The sequence below is a fragment of the Opisthocomus hoazin genome, chromosome 10, assembly GCF_030867145.1.
Source record: "Opisthocomus hoazin isolate bOpiHoa1 chromosome 10, bOpiHoa1.hap1, whole genome shotgun sequence".
Classification (NCBI taxonomy): domain Eukaryota; kingdom Metazoa; phylum Chordata; class Aves; order Opisthocomiformes; family Opisthocomidae; genus Opisthocomus; species Opisthocomus hoazin.
Genome location: NC_134423.1, coordinates 13668982 through 13693756, shown reverse-complemented (window position 1 = coordinate 13693756; position 24775 = coordinate 13668982). Strand labels below are relative to the sequence as shown.

Sequence of the window (24775 nt, the reverse complement as noted above, 5' to 3'; positions counted from 1 at the left end):
AGAGTTTAGGGGTGGATTCTACTTTTTCCTCCTATTTAAAACAACACCTTCTTAACGCTTACTTACATTTACTACTCAAAAGATACATCTTCTGGCTAATGGTTTGTCCTGAAATCTGCTGAACCGTGATGCAAATGCATGCTACCAAAGGTGAGACTGAACTGCCCCATGGGTTTGAGTAAAAAAAAAACCCTTACAGCCAAAGAATCCGACTTTGAAACGAGAGGTAAATATAATTTGGCAGAACCAGATGGTTTGGGCCCAAAGAGTAAACTAGAAGTTTGGCACTAAAAGCGGCCACCATTTTCCTCTGCCAAGGGAATGGGATAGCAAAGGAGGTTCCTTACCCATCGCCCGCAGAAACTCCTCGTAGAGCTCAAAGGTCATGAGAGGGTTGGGTAGATCTCGGAGCCACTGCTTGAACACGCTGGCGATGACATGGATGTTGTAGTCATCTAAATTCACATTATCGATGTCTGCATTTGGCGGTGGATTGAGCAGAAAGAATAAAAACAAGAGGTAACGGTCAATATGAAGCCATAAGTGAAGCCAGTGCATGGATAAGGTACTGCAGGACAGAAAATGTTCATGCGCTACCCCAAAACCACACTGCATTCAGTATCAAGAAATCCACCACATGTTTTCAGCTCTATGTCTTAAAATCTGCATTTTCCAGGTCAAGTAACCTTAGGTGGGACAAAGATTTCTAAGGCTGCATTTTCCCTCAACTAGAATTACTTTTCTCACGCATCACACACAAAAAAAGCACGAGGCAGTGATCTGAGAACAGATTCTGTTTGGAGATATGAAAGCATTACTTGTGTTTTCACAGCCCGTGGTCGGAGAAGGCAGGACCACTCATTTGTTTCCCTCTAATGCTGCAGAGATTTTTCCCCCCTGTGTGCTTTTTTCCCCCATCTTTTTACCTGTATCAAGTCCTTGCCGCAGCTCCTTGATCTTGTTGGTGGATCCTGATTTTCTGTAAATGCCCTCTGTGTACAGCCCATGCATTTCGATGTAGTTGATGAGCTTCTCCACCAGCACTGGCACCGCCCTCTCCTCACTGGTCAACCGGGAGAGCTCCACACCGAACTGCCGAGACGAGAGCTCGGGGTCATACTAATGAGGACAAGGAAAAAAATGGTTTTGACATCCTTTTAGGAAGCAATGATGGTGCAGTGCTTGGATCCAACTGCTACTCAGACTTTTTCATCTGATCCAGGTGCCCTGCAAGTCAGTCTAATGAAGGAGGACAGGACAGCCAGCAATGTATATCTTGCAATGCTAAACTGGTCTCCGGACACGCACCTGAAATCATAAAAGTCTGAATTTTCTTTAACCACCCCACTGTGGTTATATTCTCAACCTGGCAGAGCCAACGCAGCTGGACATGGTGGTCCTCCAACTCCTGCCCCTCTGGCACCATCTCCACGGTTGATTTCATTCTCCAAAGAGGATGCACAAATCAGAACAGGTAAATCTGAGTCTCAGGTACTTATATCAGTTGGAAATTAGAAATTACGTCTGTGAACAAACATGGTGCCAAAATACAAGCATGAAGAAACCCATCTCCATCTGTTGGGAAAGACCCTTTTGCCGGCTGCAAACACTCACTGGAGATTTGATATTTAGCGAATTCAAATGTGAACAAAGTCCTCCTAAATGGGAGATTCTGGGTGGAAAAAGTCAAAAGACCCAACAAAATTTTGACCTAAATGCCCAGCCCCAACAAAAGCAATGTCTGATGGCACAGGCTGCAGCAGAGTCATCAGCAAGATGGTGGTGACTATGACCTAGGTCACAGCTCCCGTTATAACCACTCCTGCATCTTTGTTTTTCCCATTCAATGTCATCCTTTCATCGATCTTGTCAACCTTATGAGATGATGTGGGGAAGATGCCCACGCTGTTTCATGCTCTAGGGAAAAAAAAAACCACCCCAGGAACATCTGGTCTTACTACCAGTTGAAATTCATCACCTGCTGTTCAACCAGTCTGCTTGGCTGCTAAAACCATCAGCAAATGCAATGCCACAAACCCCACGTGCTACTTTACTCAAATGAAGTAGCTCTGAGATGAGGACCAAGCATGGGTGAAAGCAATTCTATGGCCATTGAGAGAGACGAGCTTGGCATTTGCTCAAGTTCACCATGGGTCTAGAGAAACAGATCCAGTCTGGGACAAGGCTAAGAGTTACAAAATCAACCCTTGCGAGAAAATAAAGACCTCTTTTTCAAAACATAATAGATGGTTTGTGGCTCCTCGTCACTGAAAACAACTCTAAAAATGTTAACCCACCAAGCACAGACAAGACAGAGCCTTCCACAGGAAGGACCTCCAACTACCCAAGTGGGAAAGCTACTGTGGAGACATGGTGAACTCGCTTCCTTGGGTACAGCACAAAAACTTCCTTGTGCAGAGAAAACCCCAAGAAACGAGAAGGTTCCAAGCATCTCTGAGCTTCTCTAAAAAAAAAAAAAAAAAAAAAAAAAAAATCAGAGATCTCATTGAACTTCCCAGATCTGCAGAGCAGAAACTCATATGAAGTGTTTCCAACTCTCGCAGATATACTGCCAGCAAGGGAAAGAGTGCAGCAAAAAATCTATATCAAAGCAAATATATTCAAATATATATATTCAATGTATATATTTCGATTATTTCTTGGGAAAAATGTAATCATGCAGCTTTACGGAGGCTCTGTGATTATGAAGGCTGTAGATTATGGAGGCTCTTCTTCCCCAGGAAATCTCCCAGGGAGCTGACAAAGCTTTGTGGACATTATTATCCAGGCTGTATTGTCCTTTTCTTGAGCACAAAATAAACTTAAAAAAAACCCATCACCAAATCTTGATGATTCACTGTTAGCTAGGTGACATGCTGCATTCATTAACTGTGCTCCATACCCTTAAGCTCAGCAAACAATATTTAATTCACTTCTAAGGAGGATGCTGAGTGCTTGAGCATCCTCCACCCACCCTTCCTCACTCAGCTGTAGTGCTGCTGTTGTCTGGGGACCATGCCATGAGCCTGAGCAGCAAATGGCAGGGTTAACAATAATCCATCTTTCTAAGAATAACCCCAGATTTAGGAATAACCCCCTACTTCTAGGTCCTTAAAAGCTGTAAAACACAGCAGCTTCCTATTCTTCAGCACGGTTACAAGGCAGGGAACATCACTGCAACATCTGCTGCATGACTGGGCAGATATATAGTGATGCATCGCTGCGTTGCTCCTAAAATAGAAGCAAACACCAAAGCACCAGTCGAAGCAACCTCCAGGGATCTCCAGTCCAAGCTTCTGCTCAAAGAAGGGTTATTGCCAGCATTACATCAAGTTCTGCGCCTGCAAATATTTTCATACAAGCCTGGGATCACTGTCTGAAAGGTATTTAATGAAAGAAAAGGAATGAGAGATGTTTACCTTTTTGGAGCACTTGGTCGTGGTTTTAAGACAGCACTTCTTGTGACAAGCATATTTACATACTGCAACGAAAGAAAATAGTATTCAATAACCCAAAAAAGTCAGATCGCTGGGGAAATACATATTAATATGAATCAAGTAGTTCCTCTCAGGACTAGCAGGTCAAAAGCACGTTGAATTTGCAGTTCCCAGGGGCCAAGTCTATATGAGACCCACTTAATTCAAAAGAAATGAGTCCTTAATTTTAAACCTCTCGTATTTAAGCCCTGAAACATTAAAAACCCCCCGATACATCAACTTGGAAAATAATCCATGAGTCACTCTGAGCTATCAGACATGGATACCCTCACAGAGGCTGGAAATAGCACCTAATCTGTATTGTTCCTGAACTGGACATCAGCCTGAAATACTCCAGGGACGATAGTTTCAACTTCACCAAAGAAACTCCATTTTCCTGATCTCTCAAAAAATTCATGTGCCTGGAGGTCAAATGGGCTAAGCCAAATGAATCTGCCATGGTCCCGAGACCCACAGGCAACCCAACAGGCAGGTTGAAGTCGTAGCATACGTTCGAAACACCCAACTCACTACCGTCCTTCTTACCCTGACACTTAAACACGGTTTGACCTTATGGAACGATCACAGGACCTTATGGGATAAAACATGTAATGCAAAGCTCCCGCACACAGAACTAACTGTACTGTGAGGACTGGAAGGACTGCTGGGATGGACTTACTACTTGACTTCTTCAGAAACCCTTAAGAGCTGTCTCAAAAGGTCTTATAATGTGAGAAAACTCAAATTATTTGAGAGTGGGGTTTCAGGAAACAGCACTGAAAACCTTTCAAAATATGAAACCTCATCACTGTGATACAACCACATGAAAAAAGATCAAAGAGAGCGTGCTTACATTTACAAACAGAAGCCCTGTCCATTATCCAGATCAAGGAGGAACAATATTCACAGTAGGTGGGGATGCTGTACTGGGTCGCCTTAAAAATGTGACCGTTGTGCTCCTCCACCTGCAATAATAAAGGTCGAGTGGTGAGAAAAATGAGCTGGGTGCTTAGTCTGCTGCAAAACGGGGAGATGAACGTGGTCGGCTCTCCAACTTTTAGCCATTATTTGCTTTCATTTGCTATTTTTGTTTCCTTTTCAGCCCAATAGCCCCACAGGCAACCCAAACAGACAGCCTGTATGGGAACCGAATGAGAAGGCAAGCAGGTTAGCAACTGTGTTTGACTGAGCTTGGCTGGTCAACTTCTCCATGTTAAGAAGATCTTCTATGCACCCCCTTTTTGCTCTGCACCTGTGTCCTTCCTAGTACTATCGTATCCTTTAGGAAAACAGGAGAAGTAATCTCCTACATCTCTGAGATTAGAGATGTAAAACACACACTTCTAAGTTTATGCAGAAACCCAGAACACAGCATTTCTGTTTCGCTCTCAGTTCTTCTACAACAGCTCTTGACATAACATTTACTGTCTTGATGTGGGATGTATTTTCAGAGAACAAACTACGGCGAACCTTGATCAAGCAAATCAAATCCACCTTATTCATCTTTCTAGCATGTCCTTTCACAGCTACACAGTCATTACAGTGCAATGTCCAGATCTCAGCACTGGATGTCTCATGAGCAGGTCTCTTACTGCTCATCATTCTGGCCACAAGAACATTAATTTTATAATGCACAGGTATAGAGTACTCAACTCACCACATCTGCTTCCTTTTTTCTTCTCTTTTTTCGTTCTGTTTTTGGCACCTGGTATTAGAAAGAGATTTAAGCATACTCATGGGCAATTTCCCCAGGTAAAGCCCACTGCTTTCCAGCCCCATCCTCCAGTGCACCTGCAGCCCCAGGAAAGTTCCCCTAGAAAACTCTCCTAGGGATCCCCCTGTTCTCAGAAATCCCCTGGACACTGTCCCCATCTTCATCTCAGAGTTGAGATTAGCTGCTGCTCTAGCTCCAAGTCCAGCATCAGTGATTGAAAGCTCTTCCATCTCATGCAAGACACCCAAGGAGAATGCGGCACAGCACTACAGCCCAAGCTGATGCTCAGCCTCCTCTGAAGAAAACCTGCCTAGAGAGGAGCCTGGAGAGGACTCAGAGCAGAAGATCCAGAAGATGGGATATTTGTACAACAAACACCATCTTGCAAGCCCAGCCTGGACAACGTGGTTGTCCTCGCAGACAATATGAAGGAGAAAGTGAGGAGATCAGGTTTGCAAAGGCACACTGCAAGCTCTGACTTCTCTAAAAACTGTACCTAGACCTCAAGGACCATCACTGCCCGTGTCTCCTTCTCCTGCAACCCAACCACTGGTGAAGTACATGGTCACTTGGGAAGAGGTCAAGAGACTAGGAAAGCTTATATCTCTTTCACTTTCCCTCACAAATTGAAAAAAAACCCCAAAAAACTAAAAAAAAAGCACAAGGAGTTGCCTTTCCAACCATCCACAGATGGCTGCAACTTTGCCATGGAGATAACATCTACACGTTGTCATCAGACAAGGCCCAGCTTAGCCCAGATGTGAACTGGGGTTTGCTGAGCCCGGTGAAACATAACCAATGAATCACGCCTTGGATGCTGGCTTATGCTGTCCACCTCAGCTTAAAGCAGAGGAGAAGACAAAATAGGTTCCCATGTGTCTACACAGAAAGCACAACCCCACGGAAAGACTGTTCCCAAATCTTCAAGGACCTTAAGGAAAGTGCTAACTACCTTCATTGCGGTGTAGTCCAGGGGTTTGTACTCTATCATGTATTCATCCAGAAAGACTTTGAAGGTATTGACCCAGACTTTAACTGGAGACTCACTCCAGTCCCTCTGCTCAAGCCTCATGGTCTTCTCCAGAATCTGCTCGAATAAGGCGTAGAGGTCCTTATAGCGGATGCTTTTTCCATCATCCATCTTTTAAGGAAACAGAAGCAAAAACAAAAGCGATTTTTGTGCACCCCAGACTGCCTATTCTGCTCCAGACAAATATTTCAGCCTGACTGGCTTCCAACCGCTCTGGCAAAGTCGAAGTATGATTCAAAGAAAGAAAAAAGGATCATCTAATAGCTGTTTTGTGACCTTTAACAGGGTGGCTTCTCAGTGTGCAGAGCAGAAGCATGTTAAGTGTCAGCTCAAGTCTTAGAGGGAACTTTTTGTACAGTCTGGGCAATCAAACAGCTTTTTTTGATCACTGTGATCATAAGCCATAGCAATCATTGCTCAGATTCAGAAGTAGCAGAAGAGCAGAGCTCCGCATAGCTCAGGCATCTCCACCACTCGCAAATGTAACACAAAGGTTTCCGGGCCCTTTGGGTGGCAAACAGGAGTTTATTGACTGACTGTCATCTCCTATTTGACTGGGAGCACGCTGTAACAAGGAGATCAGAAATCTCCACTCAATGTTTATTGAGAGCTGGCAAATAAGGAAGAGTTTGTCCAAATTTACAGCTCATGAGACGGAATGTGAAGGAAGAACATCCATCCTTTAGGATGAACAGACCAGGAATGGAAAGCTTAGCAACATCACCACCAGGACCACCCAGACCATCTTATGTCTGCTGGAGGTGGAAGTTCTCACCCTTCACCTGGTCACTTACCGCCAATGCCGAGGAGTAAAAGCTGAAGATGTTTTGTCGGAATTCCTTCAGCGCTTTCTTGAACACGACATCCACCAGCGTGTCCTTCTTGCTGTCCTCATTATCCAGTTCATTCATCTGGGAAACCAAAGGGGTTTACGCACCCATGTGACTTTTGCTGCAGCAGAGCACCGCATCAGATGAAGCAGCACTACTGAGTAGTTGCTCCACCACGGGCAGACGAAGTTAATCATGATTACAAGGTGGTTTCTCCTGCATGAAAACTAGAAACATGTGCATTTCCCTGCAGCCTTCAACTCCTGTCCTCCTAGGTCATCCATTTCTGATGTCACAAGGGGTAGCTCAAAGCAATGGAAGCACTGAAGCCGCTGTGCTCGTGCAGGAGGACCACATGGTGCATGCACAGCATGGCCATCTTTTCTCCCAGGCCTGCCTTGGTGCACGCTGTGCACCCTTAGATGAATGCTACTGCTGCCCCCAGAATAATTTTGGCTTTGTTGCCTCCGTCTGCTCTTCGAGCTCTCTGACCATTTATTTAGAGCCGTGAGGACAGGAGTTACCTTTTTCAGGAGAAACTCATCCATGCTTTTCAAGTCGCTAGCGCTGGTTATGATCTGCAGCGAGTCGTTCTGCCACTGCACAGGCTCCAGTGCCACGTTGCTGATCTTGATGCTGCGCTTGCGTTTCACTTTGGGAGAGGGCTCCTTGTTCTCCTTAAACTCCCGCCGGTAGATACCGGACAGCTCAGGACTCTGCGGGGGCGTTAGGTGGTGAGGACCCAGGTCTACGTGCGATAATTAAAAAGGCAGAAGAGAACGAAGAGCAGATTAGTTAACAAATTTTTCCCCAAGTTCCAACTATGGCCTGGAAGAGAAGTGGAGTTATTTCTTGGGAAGTAACAAAAACCTGTGGCTCCTGATGCACTCTCATGAAGTAAAACACATCAAATTTAATCTCCTAGAGCTGCAACACAGCAGGGTAACACAAAGGAAAAATAGTTCTGCCATAAAATAGGGAGATGGGCATCAGAATAAACCTGCGGAGGAGAAAAGTACTGCGTGGTACTTGCAGGAAGATTAAATGTCATTTTTCCTTTGGTCATTTCCTCCATCAAGAGTGGAAACATCCGTCGATGTCCAGACGGCTGCTGGGAGGATTAGTGACATGGAATTCCTTGAGACCTGTTCTGGATCCTACCCTCTAACCTACTTGCCACTGTTTCAGGTTGATGTTGTCCATGAATTCAAGCGACGCGAACCGGCATGGACATTTGATTTGTGTAGCTTCCCAACCCATTTTCCCACAGCAGCCTCAGCTAGACCACACCATCGTACACGATACTCCCATTTATAGATACCCTAACCATATAGGTAAGTCAGCCTTCCTCAGTTCTATATCTTTACCCAAGTCTCTATACGCTTGGCTTTGCTTGGTTGTAGCATAAAACCAGATGTACATTAGCTCATTCCTCTGCCATGGGAGCAAGTGCAGTTTCTCTGCTCCTTACACCACCGGCACCATGCCACCCCACGACTTACTTTCGCCAAGCTGCAAGCCAGAAATCAGCTCTCTGCTGGGGGCTTCTTGCTCCGCGTACAGCTCCAGCAGCTCAGACTGGGTAGCAAGCTTCTCCCGTGGGTTCTTCTTCTCTCCCTGCTTTCCCTTCACCCAGAACCTCATCTTGGCTCGCTGAGGCCTGGAAATAAGTCATGGAAAGAGGAACCGCCTTAACTAGGAGAAAGTCCTTCTACCCCAAACTACCCTGAATCTCCTGGGCCTTCATGGTGTTTGAGGAGGAGTTAAATCCACAAAACTTCTACCAGGGAAACCAGGCTACTCGTCCTCAGGAACGGCAAGAAACTCACGTTTCACACATGCAGTTGGGTGGTTTGGGATGGGATGTCTGTCCCATCTCGTAAAAACTTTATCGCGGTATGAGCAGGACACCTTGTCTAATTGGGCACGTCCACTGTCATGTAGGAAAGGTGGGACGAGTAACTTGTGTGATGGCTTTGGCTGGTGGAGCTCCAAAGGAGCCAGGATGGTTCAGCAAGGTGATGGAAGCCAAGAACGACACGGAAGGGACTCGTCTCCCGTCTCCAGCCATGCTTCCTACCTCCCATCTGGAGCCAGGCTCTTCTGCGCGGCTGCCAGCTTCCTGATCTCCCCCTGAGACATGGTTTTGTGCAGTTTTGTTTGGCCTTCCCCAGAGGTGAACCGCTGCGCTGTCTGTAACGATTCCAAGCACGAAGCATTTAAAAATAAGACAGCTGATTATTTTTTTTCCTAGCAAAAATTAGATACTTCATCTGTTACATCTTTATTTCTATCTGCCTACAGGTGAAAACCTACAGTCCTGTGGATCTAGCTACAACCAGAGAAATATTTTAATGACTCCTAAAAGAGAAAGGCATTTCCCTTGCTCCAACTCTACATTGAGGCCCAATCTTCTTTCTCCTTGAGCAACCAGTGATCAAAATCAGTGTGCACCAAGACATGGGTCCTCATCACTCAGCCTGAACAACTGCTCCACCATCTTGACCTCGACAGCCCAGTTCTCCACGGCAGAAGAGCTATGTTAGCCACAAAGTGATTTGTGGTGTTCCTAGCACCAAATAAACCTTCAACCACATGGATCTGTCCCAGCAGATCTTTCTCCTTCAACTCTTGTTGAGGACTTAACAGAAAAGAAGACCAACATCTTTGTGCCAAGGACAGGTCAAAACGAACCCTTCAGAAAGAAGAGATTTTGCAGCTTTAATACAAAGGATCTCCACTTCTGCCACCATTTAAAATGCACTGGGATCATTTTTAAGGGTGAAATGATTTTGCAATAATTCAACGTACAGCGATTCCATGAAATAGCACAGAAATAGTGTTGCTGTATTTAAAAAAAAAAAAAAAATTTTTTTGTTGTTCTTTCCCAATTTCAGCTGCGCTTTCAGAGTTGGACTCCTGGAGTAGAGACTTTTGGCATTAGTAAAGCAGGGAATCAGATTGAATGAAAGGATTCGGGAGATGACAGTCAAATGTCACCTGTAGCTTTCCCATCACCTAAATGTCTCAGCTGAACGCATTGTGGTTTTAAGCCTTTCTTTTTCTTCTGCTAAAAATCTTTCAAATAAAATTACATAAAATATGGGCTGCAAGGGAGTCACATTTATCACATTTACTTGTCTTCAATGTTTTCTTTTTCACTCCTGGACTAACCACTCTACCAGCCAGGAGATGGCAGCATGGAAGGCAAAATTGCCACTGGGAAAGAAAAAAAGCTGCTTAAACCATCAAAACGTTTTTTGTTCCCACCGCTCTTACTTTTACATTGTAAATTACTTGTGTGATGATCACACATGTAAATTGCGGATGGATACTGGGAAAAAAAAACAATCCTCAAAACCCATAAAAGTGATTTCCATCCAGCCCAAACTTACTACTTGCTTTTAAAAACGACCTATTAAAATATTTGCCCCATGCTAGTTTTGTTCTTGAGTAATTTCAACCTGTTAATCTGTTTCAGTGCTTTGTTTCTTTTTTAAAGAAAGTATTTTGTGGGGACATTTGCTCCCTTTCTTTCTATTGGTGTGTGCTGACCATGGCAGGCAGGCTAAGGGGATCGCTGGAGCAATGCAGAGGTTGCTCTATAGGACACCACATACACTTTCTTTTTTAAATATACATCATATCTACTGCACAAACAGATCTAGCTTACAGATTTTGGAGTAGAGCAAAGCAAGTGAAACCCCTGGCTCATGCAGAAGACTGAGTCAAAAACATCTGTAATGCACGAAAGTGGACAAAACTGGAAGAAAGATTTTCTACCACTACTAGCACCACCCCTCTCTGCTCTGCCCCTATTCTTCACCTACTATTGGTTCTGCGTTTCCTCTGCTACCACAGCAACCTCTTCACCTTTTGAAAGTAAGGACTAAAAGGCATTTCTGGCACGAGATCCTTCTGTCTGAGGGACTCCTCCAAGAAGCTCCGAAGGGGATGGTCCTTGGCTGGATGGGAAACCTTCTCAGATGCCAAGACAATCCTCTGCACCAGAAAATCCCCAGCTGGGGAACACCACAAAGCACCACACGTGGCCGAACGGCAATAGCCAGGGGGTCTGGAGTTGTCCCCTGGATGAAGAGGGGACCAAATATTTTGCCTCTGAGAAAGCAACCTGTATTTTGCCTGCTGGTACTAGGAAGAGGTAACTGTGGCCAAGTGAGATGATTTGTCCCAGCAGGCAGTAGTGCCACGTGCTGCATCAAAGAGCTTCGTAAAGTGCAACGCTCCCTCTGAATGGCTTTGGACAAGAGATCACTTTTCACTGTTGGCTTTTCAAGCATGCTTGGGATCAGCTGGTGACAGATACTTGGACTCATGTTTGTTAACTCGTGGCTTTAGTACAGAAGCTGGGGCTAAATCACAGCTTCGTTATCCAAGACCTTCTCTCTAACAGCCTCTGCTGAAAGTATTCAGAAGATACTTCTGGTATTTCTCTAACCAAGACTTTCTATTTATCTGCTACAGGAAAGCTCTCCAGGCTTAGGTGCAAAACAGAAGTGGTTGACCACAGCCAGGAGCTATTCCTCCCACTACTTGTCTCCCTGCAAGGCAGGTTAATTCTCAGCTATTCACTAGCCAAAAAACTCAAGCAGCCTTTGAAGGACTGGTCTTGTCAGGAAGCCCTTTAGCCTTAAAGGCTCTTCGGAGTCAACTGTACATTCAGCAGCTACATGAGATACTGGTGCACCTTGGGTTTCAGCTTTGGTCTTTGCTGCTCTGGGATATCACAGACTAAGGTCAGGAGCATTGGTTTCTGGTGGACCTCTACTTACCAGCTGCTGATACACAATCATTGACTTGATGGTCAAGAAACCACAGGGCAAAAATGGTCAGGTTCACACCAGTGTAGCTGGTGAGCCATCACATGCTCAACTTCACAAGGTGACACGTGATCTCTCTTTCGTCTATCCAGCAGCCCTTGGCCACTGAGCAGCAATCAAATGAGGCTTTATTGGAAGTCACAGCCGGGGGCAGGAGTTGTATGAATAAGCTATTCACTAGAATGAAAACCAGCCCGTGCATGGCAGCTGCCTGACTCGTCTTCACGTGAACATCACAAGATACAAAGAATGTGTCTACACAGACATCAACCTACTTGAGTTTGTACCCAAACCAACATGCATCAGTATTGTTCTATCATAGGTTGCTCCATTATCTGCAACACCCAACCGGGCTCTGCTAATAAACATGAATAAACAGTCCCTAAATTTTGTTACTTGTGGCAATCCCGACCCAGAAAAGCCACAAGTCAAAGGGCCAGTACCAAACCTGCAATACAGAATACAGATGGAACACTGTACACGTTGTCAGGACATACAGACACAGGGTATCGCAGAGCACACGACTTTAAGGGTAGCGTTTGCTAGAAAGCAGAACTCAACCACACAGGGGGTGAAAGTGCTGACCATCAGTTAGAGCTAGTGACGGAGAGCAGAGGAGAAGAGGGACACAGGAGAGACAAGAGACAGTTGGCACCTACTACTACTTGCATGCGGTGAGAGCTGTTAAACCAGGCAGGCAAAGTCCCAAGAAACATTTCCAAAGAGTGGAATGAGCCAGGTCCCTCCCAAGGATGGAGCTTGCCAAGCACCAGCCCAGCACCTTTTGCATCCCAGCGGGAAAGATTTCTACAGCTAAAAAACCCATAACACTTTGTAAGAGGGTAAGCCTCCAGGAACACAGCACGGCACTCCGGGTATGGCGCGGACCCTAGCCCAGGGCTTTTGCAAGGCTACGTAAAATCATAGAATCACAGAACGGTTTGGGTTGGAAGGGACCTTATAGACCATCTAGTTCCAACCCCCCTGCCATGGGCAGGGATGCCTTCCACTAGACCAGGGTGCTCAAAGTCCCATCCAGCCTGGCCTTGAACACTTACTATATTTTAGTAGATAAATTTCTCCCTTTCCTGACATACAAGCAGGGAGATGCGTGAAGATGCAGCCAAGCAAGCTCAGTTCATAGAACCGTGTCTTTCAATCAGGTTTTGAGTATTCCTGGCTCAAAAGCCCTGAAAATTTATGAAAAACTATCTTAACAATTAATGGAATTTGTAAATCTCTGCCCCCTTCCTATGAGCAAATTATCCCGGGAAAAAATTATCCTCTATAATAAAAGCTGCTAACAGAAAAGTCACGAAAAGCCCTCCTTGGCCATCTGTCTCTCTCAGAAAAGCAGATTTTAGGATCACACGAGGTATTTGTCAGACCCACAGCAACACTGTGGCACGAAATAAATTGCTGACTTTGGTTTTCATGCTTTTGTTTGGTCTTACACTCAGCTGCACATCCAACACCGCAGCTGGAGCAGAGGAGCCAGGCAGCTCTCTGCAATGCTCCACCTGAGCTCTTACAGCAGGAGACGGCTCCTGGCGTTTATCTGCACTTCTATGGGAACGTCTCTACCACCTCAGGAAAAAAAATACAAGTGGGTTGGAAGCCATTGGCTTCTTCTGTTGCTGAAACCTCTCAATTTGTGATTTTCTGAAAGCAGCTTATCCAGGCAGGAGATTAAGCCTGAGATGCAAATGCTCTGCAGCACAGGCTCACGTTGCACGGCGCTGCAGCCCGTGGACCTGCCAAGGGACACCTGTTCCTGTGCTTCAAAAAGCCAGTAAAGGTTTTTTTGTTTGTTTGTTTTAAACCCCACTATTTCATGCTCACTATATTCTTATTGCTTAACTTACATTTTTTTGCTTTCTTTAAGACGCTGTCTGCCAGCATTACTCCGATAATTCAGGACTGAATAAACATCAGTTACTGTGGCTAAGGATGCAAAATCAAAAGTAATAGGAGGTGCACGATTTATGTCATTTTCTTAGTTGTTCTTCAATGTTCTTTTTGTTGCTTTTTGGAGAATGTTTGCTTTGATCTTTTATATGGGTTTGTTTAGACCATTTTTGGAGCAAAAGGATCCTAGGGGGACTTTGTTATTGAGGTTAAAAATAAAAAAAAATAAGGTAGCTGTGCAATACAAGTTGCAATGCTACAGGAAAGCTATGGAAACCGTAGCTGATATTGAATCAAGCCAGAAAACATCCCCATGGCCAAGAAATGCAAATGATTTCCTCATTTCGCATCCTTTTCTGCTGTGTTCGCTGAGTTTACCCATCTACAGCATTCTTGGAAGTGGGAGAAGCAGCAGTGGAGGGATCAGTCCAGCTAAGGTTAGCAAAGAAAGGCTCCCGCAGCTCCACTCAGCCCCTTTTTTCATTTCCCCCACGATGTTAGAAAAAATTACCATTTCGGAGTCACTGTAACAGGCCTGCCCCAGCCGGGCTGCAGGCACAGCCTCGGGATGAGGAGGTTGGTCAGAGGAGAGAAGGAACTCAAAATTGCCATCGTAATCATCTTCCTCCGTATCCCCCTCCCCATCAGCAAAAGTACCTCTAGTCAAGAAATCGGAGCGCGTCCGCGCCATGCGGGCTTTCTTTTTATGGGTCAGTCTGGGAACCTGCTTGACCAAATGACAAAAGAAACAAAAAAAAAAGGTTTTTAAAATGAAAAGGAGATTCTACCGATGTTTGGCATCATAGCGTAGCTCAAGTACAGCCTTAAGACACCTCTGAGTGACACGGCACCCCACAGAGGGGACACAATATTACATCTAGTGCAAAAAAAAGGACCAGGACAAAAAAAAACCCAAGACAGCACAGTGAAAATGGACAATCACGGATGTTACTCAAACATACGTTAAATCAAACCAAGACAAGACTGTATTGGACAGTGTTTGCCATCACAACCACGAGATCCTTTTTATACAAAGCTGCTATGAATTAATGTTACAGGGGCTTTTTATTTTTAAGAGAAGATGTAAAGGCTGCTGTACCGTGACAACCCCCTTCCCTATGCGTAGCAGCCCTTGCGCTGCACAGTTCACTTTTCTGAAGCTTTTGAGGGAAAACCGGTGAATAAGGGTGTTTTTCCCCCTGTTCAATTAAAAGAGAAAACAAGCAAGCCACAACTTACCTCTCCTCTGCCTGACCCCGGCATCTTAAACGGCTTTATAGCTAGTTCACTCTTGGAAAGGCATTGATGATTTACTTCTCTGCTGAAACACAACAGAAGAGAGATGTTTCATCTTCTCCTGAAAGCCTTCCCACCGTGCCAGCCCGGCTCACAGGAGCATACAAGTGCGCAGCCGAAGCAATCCAGACCAAATCTGCAAGTTTGAGGTCATGGGATTTCACAATCTCTTTGAATTCTTCAGGATTTGAGTTAATGCCAAAGGAGAAGAAGATAGGAAGTTCTGCCTGCCAACTCTACCCATCACAGTGGTTGCGGATGCTACCTTTTGACTTCTGGATTCTCAAATGTGATTCTACTGTTGCAGAATAAAAACTAAACCACAGGAATTTTTAAAACATTTTTTTTTTTCCTGTTGCTTGTTCCATGCATCAACCAGGAAAAGAAACAGAAGGAATTTTTTCTGGGGGAAGACTATTCTCAAATACCCACTTCCAAACCAACTCTCCAGTACCTCCTCCAGATTTTCATACAAACTGGTTCAGCACAGCATCCTTGCTTCGCATCTAACACAGCATTAAAAAACGCACCCACTTAAGCTGCTTTTTGCTCAGCTCACTCTTTCTACCACCACTTCTGAATAAAACCCTCACCATGCCCACACACAAGGGATGCCGCTGGCTCTATCGGGGGGCAAAGGGCTATTTTTTTTATTGACTGCTCCTTTTCCCCACCACATGTGTCCGAACTTAGTTAAAGAATCGGCACAAATTAAACGGAAATCTCCTCCTGTTGCAACAGCACATAAACCACAACACAACTATGCACAGAGGTACCTTAAGTTATCGACAATGAACATTCACTGGTAGCTTTTGCCTTTGAAACGGCACAGCAGGATCTGGGGGGGTTTATGTCTTTATTGAGCTAAATGGCCAACATATCTCCAAAATTAGGCAAGGCAGCTTAAGCAACACGATAGAGTGGGAGCAAACACAGACCCAAGACCTCACTGCGGTCTCTAGACCCTGTACTGGAGCAGTCAATGGTTTAAGCAATGCACGGCGTAAATGCAGCGGAGATGAACGACTGCTAAACCTATGACGTGTAATTATATATGTAAGGCACACGCTGTCAAAAGTGCATTCGTGTCTCAAGCTCCCCCCAGTCAGTTGCTGGTTTTCAACCTGTAGTGATAAGATTGTCCAAAATGGCTTTGCTGGCTGGGTTAATTATACAGTAAACAAGAAAAATCCTGAAATTTTCTGCCTTATCTAGTAATTTCTACTCTGACCACCCAAAAATCCTGAAAATTTTTTCTTCATCTTTTACCTTGAGAAGTAAACTCCTACCACCATTCATCTAGGGTAAATCAGAACAGTGTCGTCTCTCTATTAACTCCCTTCACCTGCTAACGTCTATGATTATCTCCCCTGGCTTACATAATGCCCACCACATAAGAGATCAAGAAGTTGTATCTCCAGCTTTTTCCTTTTCCTCTGATCTCTGCCTGCTTGTTGCTCAATGATCAAAAAACTCGTCTTTGTTTTGCTAGGGGTTTTGTACAGTCTCCAGAAACAACGTCCTGGACAGTTTGCATAAAACGGTCTCTAGCAGAGCAAAAGCCTATGGAGAAAGTCTACAGAGGAAACCCATCATCTTTTTACTCACTGGAGGCCAAAGGGATTGTCTTTCGGCGTGAAGAACATAGTGCTTGCCCTCATCTGCTCGGTGGCCTGGTTGGGCATTCGCGGCTGCCGAAGGCGCTCAGTCTTTAAGAAGTGGCTGCCCGGGAGGTCCTTGGGGTCCAGAGCTGGTCTGGAATGGCACCAGGGTTCCAGCACCGATCCTGATTGACCTTCTCTTCGCTCCATGAACATGCTGACGGGTCTGTCTTTGGAGGCACTGTGGGCTGGAGAGCTTCCCCTGGTCCCAACGGTGAGACCTTTAATGTCCACTGATGAGGTTGGAGTCACACCTGTGGTGGGGCCATGCTCTCCTCTGCTCTGGGGGTGCAGGATGAGGACCGACTGAGGTCGGCTGTCCGATTTTTTGGATGGTTTGAGGGAGAAGTCCTTCATTCTGCTCTGCTCAGCCCTCTGCAAAGCCTCCACCCTCCCTTGCTGCTCGAAGGCTTTGCGTTGTCTCTCCAGAATTTCCTTCTGTTGACGTATCTGCTCCATCATCTCCCTCTCATTTTGCAGCTGAAGTTGCTTTTGCCGTTCCTCCTTCTCCACGTTGAGCTTTTCCAGTCTCTTGATGACAGAGTCTGGAGAATGGACCTGTGTCGCAGCCGCTGTCCCACGTTCCTCTCTCTTGGTAGAGGACTTCTCTTCATTCCCTCCCAAGGTTCTGCCCTGGTCTGGCTCAGAGTCCTTCCTCACCTCAGAGAATGTAACTGTCCTCTCTTCTCTTTCCACTGCTTTATTCCTTAGGTTATTCTCCACCAGCTTCACCTTCACGTTGTCTTGTGGTGGAATGTAGAAAGTAGGCAGATTGCTGGAAAGGAAGGTTTCTCTCGGATGAGCCTTGTATATAACATTCTGTGGGTCGCAGACCACACGCTCCTTCATGGTGAGGTTATCAGGTAGCTCCAAGTCTGAAGGCATCCTTCTGCAGCTGGGTAAATTGCTGTTCACATCTGCCATACAGAAGGATTTCTCATGCAGCTGCGCCTGGGGGCTGCTTGGCAAAGAGTCAGCAGAAAACAACTGTGCATCTTGCTCGTCTAAAACTAAGGAAACCAGTTTATTACTTGGGGTATCTTCACAGCTTAACATCTCAAAGCTCCCTTGAGAGCTTTCACTCTCTGGGGTTCCCTGAGGGGAATGAAGTGCCTCAGACACAAGATCAGTAGACCACTGCCGCTCTTCTGAAGGTGACAGCCTACCAGTGGACCGGACCTTGAGCAGCTCCAAGCTAAATTTTGCCTGTTCCAGTTCACGCATCCTCCTGCTTTCTCTTTTTGCACGAACCACTTTTTTCTGGTTGAGATCCTCCAGTGACTTGGGTCTCTCTCTCACAACCACCTCCTCTTTGGTGTCCATCCCACTCTGGCTACTGGCTCTCTCGTGCCTTTTGTACAATAAATTTGCAGAAGTATCCAGTGGGTCTGTGTGATTCACCCGATTATTCTCCATCAGTGATTTATGTTCCTCTATGGCTCTCAGCCGCTCTTCAAATGAGCCGTCCTCCCACTTAGATGGATCCGAGCCCTTAATTTCCAAAGCATCATCTGCCTCCAGTCCATCCTCTTCTCTAACTGACAGGCCATTCTTCAGCTGCATCTCTTTTAATCGCTGCTCTTTCAAAGCTCTAAAACTGCAAGAAAGCAGAAAAACAGTACATTTTACATTCGTGCCCACCCAAATTGCTTCAAAGCACTGCACCGGTGCCACTTCATCACCATGGGCTTCACCATCACCACCACCACCATCTCAAGCCACCCTCCTTGCATGTCTAGTGCAAGACAATGCGAATGCACATTCGGTTTTCAACCTTCTCCTCTTATGCCATCTCTCCTACTCAAGAATTGCCCCAACGCACCTGAAACCTCCTCTCGTGCTGATGGCAGCAGCTCCAGCCTCCATCCCTGGTCTAGCTCGTTTGTAAGCTCACAGAGCCAGAAGAGCCTAACACATCACACTCCCGTGGCTTCTCCATCTTCACCATCCTGCCTGGGCTGCCTCTGGTACAGCTAGCAGGGACTTCCACCTTGCACCAAGAGCTCTTTCCAGCTCCCAGATCTCCCACCCTATGTCAAGGTGCTCCACACCTTGCAGGGAGTGTCTCCAGAGAGCAAACCACGACCTGCCCCACGGCCAGCAAGCCAAGGCACGGTTGGAAACCCTCTCCCCTTTGCAGCAGTTGGCTCCAGCATCTCCTGTCCCTGCGAGACAGCGCAGCAACCAGATCGGCAAGCCAATCTGAGTTAAAAATAGGCTACTTAAACTGGTGCTGCTGCCAAAGGGAAAAAAGCCTTGCGAGTATTTATGGCCTCGGCTTTCCACTGCCTACGTGCTCCAACCTGAAATAGGCTGTTCTTATTCTAAGAGTAGGATGTGCAGCTAAATAAACTCCTTTGTTAGAAAGCATGGACAAATGAAGGATCAGGGCAGGTCAGGGCAGGGTCAGGGAACCTATGAAGGGACACCATCCTCAGTAAGCCACCGTAGTCCAAGCAGTGCCCAAATTCACATTAACCACCTCCCTCCCCAACAAGCATCATCAGAAAATGTTTTCTTCTTTAACCAAGGCCAACAGCATTACCTTTGTCGTGCTAAATATCCTCTGCACACTGCTTGCAAGCAGACGACTTTGCTTCTGCTGGCTCTGTATGACTGCTTTGTGCGGTGCCCTCGCCAGGCTGCCTGGATGCTGGTGGCTGCATCGTACCGCCGCTTGGCATACTCCCGCCAGCAGCTCTGGATGAGATGGGCTGCAAACTGCATCTGCAGGAACCTCCGCCTCTCCACAAAGCCACGCCAGTGGGTCTGGAGAACAATGGCAGCTTTGCCAAGGACAAGAGGGTCCAGGGTTGGCTCGCCTTGCTTTCGGCTCTGGTGACTACGCCAAAATCTCTGCAAACACACCAGGCAGCTCCTTGTAATAGGTGTTGCATGGGGATGGGAGAGCACCTGCCTTCAGACAACCTTTCCAGCTCTGTCTCCCCCATTCCCAACTTATTATGGCACTAGGAGTCAAATCCTGATTGTAAGCTCGTTCCTCGGAGGGAGGACCTGATTTTCTCCATCGACTGTATCTGTAGGATTTGTGGATTGCAATTTGCAACGAAATCAGGCACCATCACCTACCTGTATGATCACTGCGGCTTGCCTTAAGCTCAGGAACTGCCTCCTGCAGAGCACACAGCGGAACCAGCGCTGCAGCAGCGTGATGCGGCGCAGCACCTCCTGATGGAGCAGGTCCTGCAGAAGCTGCCGCTCCCACTCCTTCATGAAAACCTGGCCAAAAAAACCCCCAAAAACCAGTAGCATGGAAAGCTTCTGAGACCACAAGACAAACGACTTAATGCTGCTGGTTTCTGTGTCCTGCATGTTCCAAACAATGTTCAGCAGATGATTTCAGTTACGCCACCTCTGGCAGGTTTCTGCAGTTTCATCTGCAGCCTGCGATGTCCAAGCTCTGAATTACAGAGTCACTGCTTTCCCTTCAGGGGAGACAAAACAACTATCGTATCAAGCTGTGTCTACACACAGACACAGTTTTTTGAAGGCTGCCTTGTTACAACCAGACTTCTGGATTGGTTAACACAAAACAATGACGTTCCTTACTATTTTGTGTTAACATTCAAAGCTTCATTTAAGCCATTGGCTTCCAGCAAACAGAAGAAAAATAGTTCTGTTAATTAAAAAACATACATAAAGATGTGAGTTTATCATTACAGAAATGCAGGCAAATATTATATCTGTATCTTAAACCTAAGTCTCAGCTAAGGATAAACATTTACCATTGTTCTTCCAACTTGGTAATTGTCTGGATCGAGTTTTGTTTTCTGGAAGAAGTCATGGATATTGTGCTTAGATGGGCTGATTCCTTGTGGCAGGAGGACATGGAAATGGTTCATAAAATCCTGTGAAGCAAAAAAAGATTTGGTTATACGGGTCCTGCTGTGTCCCTTTCTTCCATAAATAATGGATTTGCTCCACTGGCCACATGAAATAGGATCTATTGAGCAAGCAGAAGGAGAGACAGCATTTTAGGGACTGGGGGAACACCAAGTTTCATCCACCGTCTGTGGTTTAACACGAAACACACCAGAGCAGGGACCCAGCAACGTTCAAATGTCTTTCAGTGTGGGAGGAGAGGTTCTGCACAACCCACAGGGTTATGTCGAGTGAAAAATACTCCAAATAGCTGCTATGGAAGGGGGTTACCAGCATCTGCAAAGCATCTCTGAGATCACATCCGCTACTGCTGTGAGGACTCAAAGAGTGGAGGAGGTACAAGAGGAGAGATCCTCCCAAGTAAGGTTGGGATCCATGCTCTCGGCGAGAAAAAATTGAGCCATTCTCCTTTTCTAAACAGCTGCTGCGAAGAGCACAACATCTGGCCCAAAGCAGCTGCCAGCAGGAAACAAATCGGCACCAGCAATGCATGAAAGGACCAACATGTGCGCAAAACCTGGCAAAAAAATGGAAAAGAAGCAAACAGGAAAAACTGGATAACTCCTGAGCAGTTTAGAGGATGCCAATCACTCTCCCAATGGAACGCAGCCAGCACCAACACAACGGGGTGAATGTCATTCCCAGGTGATTTCAAAACACGGGTGGAAGCGCGCAAGCTAACTGGATACCTTTTTTTCAGAAAGGAAGACCACATTATGAAAAATCACTGCTTCTGGACAAAAACTGTGACATTATCTACACAGGGGCTTGCAGCCTTCACCTGGGTCTAGACCAGCTTGCTACAAATCAGCAGTGCAGCAGAAGACCTCTCCGTGCCAGACATCAGCTCATTACATCCACTGCCTTGCATGAGCTATAAATTCATTACATTATTAAAAAAAGAAGAGCTAGAAACATTCAGACAACTCTGAAAATGATGCTACGGGTGGTGAAAGACATAAAACGCTTTACTCAACCTGGAAGGTGTATTTGCAGCTGTATCCCGACTGGCGAATGCGAACGGTCTCCAGCATCCCCGTGTACCGCAGCTGCCGGAGCACCAGGCTGTCGTTGAAGCGGAGGGGCAGCTGGAAGGGAATAAACAGGCCAGCAATGAGCAAATATTTCCTTTCACTGAAGCTTTTAAGTGCGCAGATGGGTAAATGGATTCAGCACATGAAGCACATCTGCATGACATGCACGTTGGCAACGATGCTATGGGAGGGAGGGAATGCGGGTCCCCAGGAACTGTGCTAATCCCACCAGGGCTGAATCCTGTTTGCTTCCAAGCAGCCATCAGATGGAGACTGTCAAACAGCTAACTAGGTGTATAAAGCTATAAAGCAGGTTTTTTGGAGCCCTTGAACTGAATAAGAGCCCCCAAGGGCACAGCTAATGGGTAAGACTGTGCGCAACTAAATAATCTCCTAGGCATAAAGCTTCATCTTTAAATATCTGGGTACAACTCCAAAGGATTAATCCACAAGAAAACATCACTACTGCAACTTCCATTTTACACTGAAGGTCCTTAGCCCATGAGAGAAACGCCTAAAGTCAAATTCAAGAGATACGATGCATCACTGAGGCAGTTTGAATACCGTAGCATATTTTGAAAGTATCTGCTTTTACATGTAGAAACTTTAAAGAACCTTTAGGCCTCAGTAACAGCACAAGTGAATTCATGGGTTTGTAAATCTCTATTATAGGTGGCAGGAGCTTCAGAGGAGTCAAATTCCTTTATTAAAACCAACAGATTTTTCATATAAATTAAAACCATATATTTTTCATATACGTGTTGCTACAACTACAGGAAGAGCCACTGCAGGTTATGAAGAGCAACACCCAAGTGATAATATCCATGCTTCCCATTGCTCATACACAAGTATCTTCTAAATCCAACTTCACTTTGGGCTTTCTTTTCCTTTTAAGCCCCTGTAAAATTTTACAAAATATTTCCAAGATGATTTTTAGCAGTGCTGCTTTCATGGGATGAGATTTACCTTTTCGGCGTTAGATCGAATGCACTTGACAAAATAAGGTTCTGCTTGGCCAAGGGTCTCCATCAGCTTGTTGAGCGATGCCTGCAACAGAGAAGACCTCTTCAGTTGGGAAATCGAGCAGATACCATGATGAATAATGAAAACCCAAGCACTTAAATCAGAAAACCAAATAATTGGAATAAATGATGAGTAAACTAGGCAGACAGGAAATTGTTTTCTGAAATGAGTGTCTCAGCCCAAGCAACTTGGCTGCTTCTGTCTTTGCACCCAACAATTTAGCTAGAGATAAATATAATGCTGGGCTGCATTTTGAGATCCTCAGTTCGACCTTTTCACGTCAGTCACTGGAGCCCAAAGTCACATCCTGCTCCGCACCAGCAAGCCCCTTCTAGACGTCAGCAGGAGCTCTGAGACACGGATTTACCCCTTGCACCAAACAATCCCTAATGTTTTTTTAAATAAAAGTAAAATTTTCCCGTATCAAAAGTGACTCCATGCAGCATTTATTCCTGATTTTTAATTGTCAAAACTTTATTGCTGGCCTAAAAATGAATTTTCTTAATGACGGTTTTACAAAGGGAAGATCTGGAATTTGCAATGATTCTTGAAGCCTGTGAACCCTAAACACTTCATAGGTTGTTTTTAGAGGAGAATAGCTCCAATGCTGGCATGTTCCTCACCATATTCCACTGCTGAAATGCACAGTGGTAATTACTGAAAACAGAGGGTTTTCCAGGTTTCCATTTTATATTTCCCCTTATTTCGGCATCATCATTAGAAGTCTAGCCCATAAAAATGAATTCGTTCTGGCATCATTGCTATGCCCAACTGCTCCAGCGGGACATCACACCAAGTACTCCTCCACCTTGCAAATCTTTTGACTCTTTTGTGACGAAGCACAAGCTCTGAGAAAAAAAACATACCGGAAATCAGAGCATGCTGAGTCAGTCTGTGGCTGGCCAGGCTCTTTGACTGCATTTTTTTTTTTTTTGCTATGCCCTATAAATACTTTGAACATCTCTAATTGCTGAGCACATTACTGACACGGTATTAGTAACATGCTCCAGAACTGACAACCCCCGATTCTAACAGCATTTAAAACTCAGTTGTGTAAAAGACATTCTGCTGTATATTCCCTATAAGCAGAGTTATAAATTTTTGAATCTATGTGTTAATAAAACAGCGTGATATTAGAAAGAAGCATTTCGCCTAGAGATCTGCTTGCAGGAAGCCTTTTCTTCTCCTTCTGATCATTTCAAAGACATCTTCATGGGAAGCCTTTCATGTTTAGAAAAATTTATCTACACGGGGGATCTGGAGAAGAGAAGGATGGATCCCACGCACGTGCGATGCAGCTGTGTTACACATATATTAACCGCATGCAAATGCCCCATCGTTCCCATCCAGGGAGCAGTGGGAATGCCACGACGTGGCAGACCTCCGCTTTCTTAAATGTAGGCTGAAATCACTTGTTTTTTTTTTAAATAAAAGAAGCTCATTAGCTGATATTCGTCAGCAATGATGCTAGAGCATCCCACTGTGCCCCACCTCGGGCTGGTGGGAGGGAACTGGGGGACACACGGGATACATCCCCCTTCCTAAAAAGCTCTTCCGAAAGCCCAGCAAGCAAAATGCTCCCGGCACTGGAAATTGTGGAAATTGGATCATACTGTGACCGCCAGCCCCATAGGAGGGGGTATTTCCATTTCACCAGCAGCCAGCGACATGCCGCACACAGCAGATGGCTCAGGCACCCTCTGCCATCTGGCAGAAGCTCTGGTCATCAGGAATCCATAAAGGACATGCAAGGTCCCTGGATTAACCCCGTAACCTGCTCCTTTATCCCTCTGCCTGCAAAACTTTCCAGTCACCCACTCTTTCACCACCTGTATTTGGTCTTTCAGGGCACAGTGAATCATTTCAGCATCACTCCATGCTAGACAGGGCAGCATCCTTTTCTCTAGGGTACCACCTGCACGCAGGGCAAAAGGGGAGGCTATAAATCGCCGTGCTGCAGTTTAGGTACCAGTGGTCTATTTTTCAACCGTGAAAGCCATTGCTGCTCTTACAGCATCCTCCAATATAGCTGTTTCACCTATAGATTACCACAAGCACA

General features: G+C 45.6%; 1 protein-coding gene across 8 annotated transcripts in view; it reads right to left on the bottom strand.

Moving 5' to 3' along the window:
- The window catches only part of MYO9A (myosin IXA), a 192851-nt gene that overhangs the window by 8239 nt on the left and 159837 nt on the right, over positions 1–24775 (bottom strand). For 6 of the 8 annotated variants that reach the window (XM_075432172.1, XM_075432164.1, XM_075432167.1 and 3 more), the window contains 18 exons: positions 22660–22740; positions 21637–21747; positions 20503–20625; positions 19847–19996; positions 19302–19612; positions 16704–18353; positions 15039–15120; positions 14311–14523; positions 9131–9243; positions 8553–8710; positions 7575–7798; positions 7015–7131; positions 6143–6331; positions 5134–5181; positions 4330–4441; positions 3420–3481; positions 927–1119; positions 348–476 (listed from right to left, as the gene is read on the bottom strand). In XM_075432172.1, the coding sequence (XP_075288287.1) occupies positions 348–476; positions 927–1119; positions 3420–3481; positions 4330–4441; positions 5134–5181; positions 6143–6331; positions 7015–7131; positions 7575–7798; positions 8553–8710; positions 9131–9243; positions 14311–14523; positions 15039–15120; positions 16704–18353; positions 19302–19612; positions 19847–19996; positions 20503–20625; positions 21637–21747; positions 22660–22740 (4066 nt within the window). The remainder of the gene's footprint in view (positions 1–347; positions 477–926; positions 1120–3419; positions 3482–4329; positions 4442–5133; positions 5182–6142; positions 6332–7014; positions 7132–7574; positions 7799–8552; positions 8711–9130; positions 9244–14310; positions 14524–15038; positions 15121–16703; positions 18354–19301; positions 19613–19846; positions 19997–20502; positions 20626–21636; positions 21748–22659; positions 22741–24775) is intronic. The other 2 variants (XM_075432165.1, XM_075432171.1) reach the window with 2 other exon arrangements.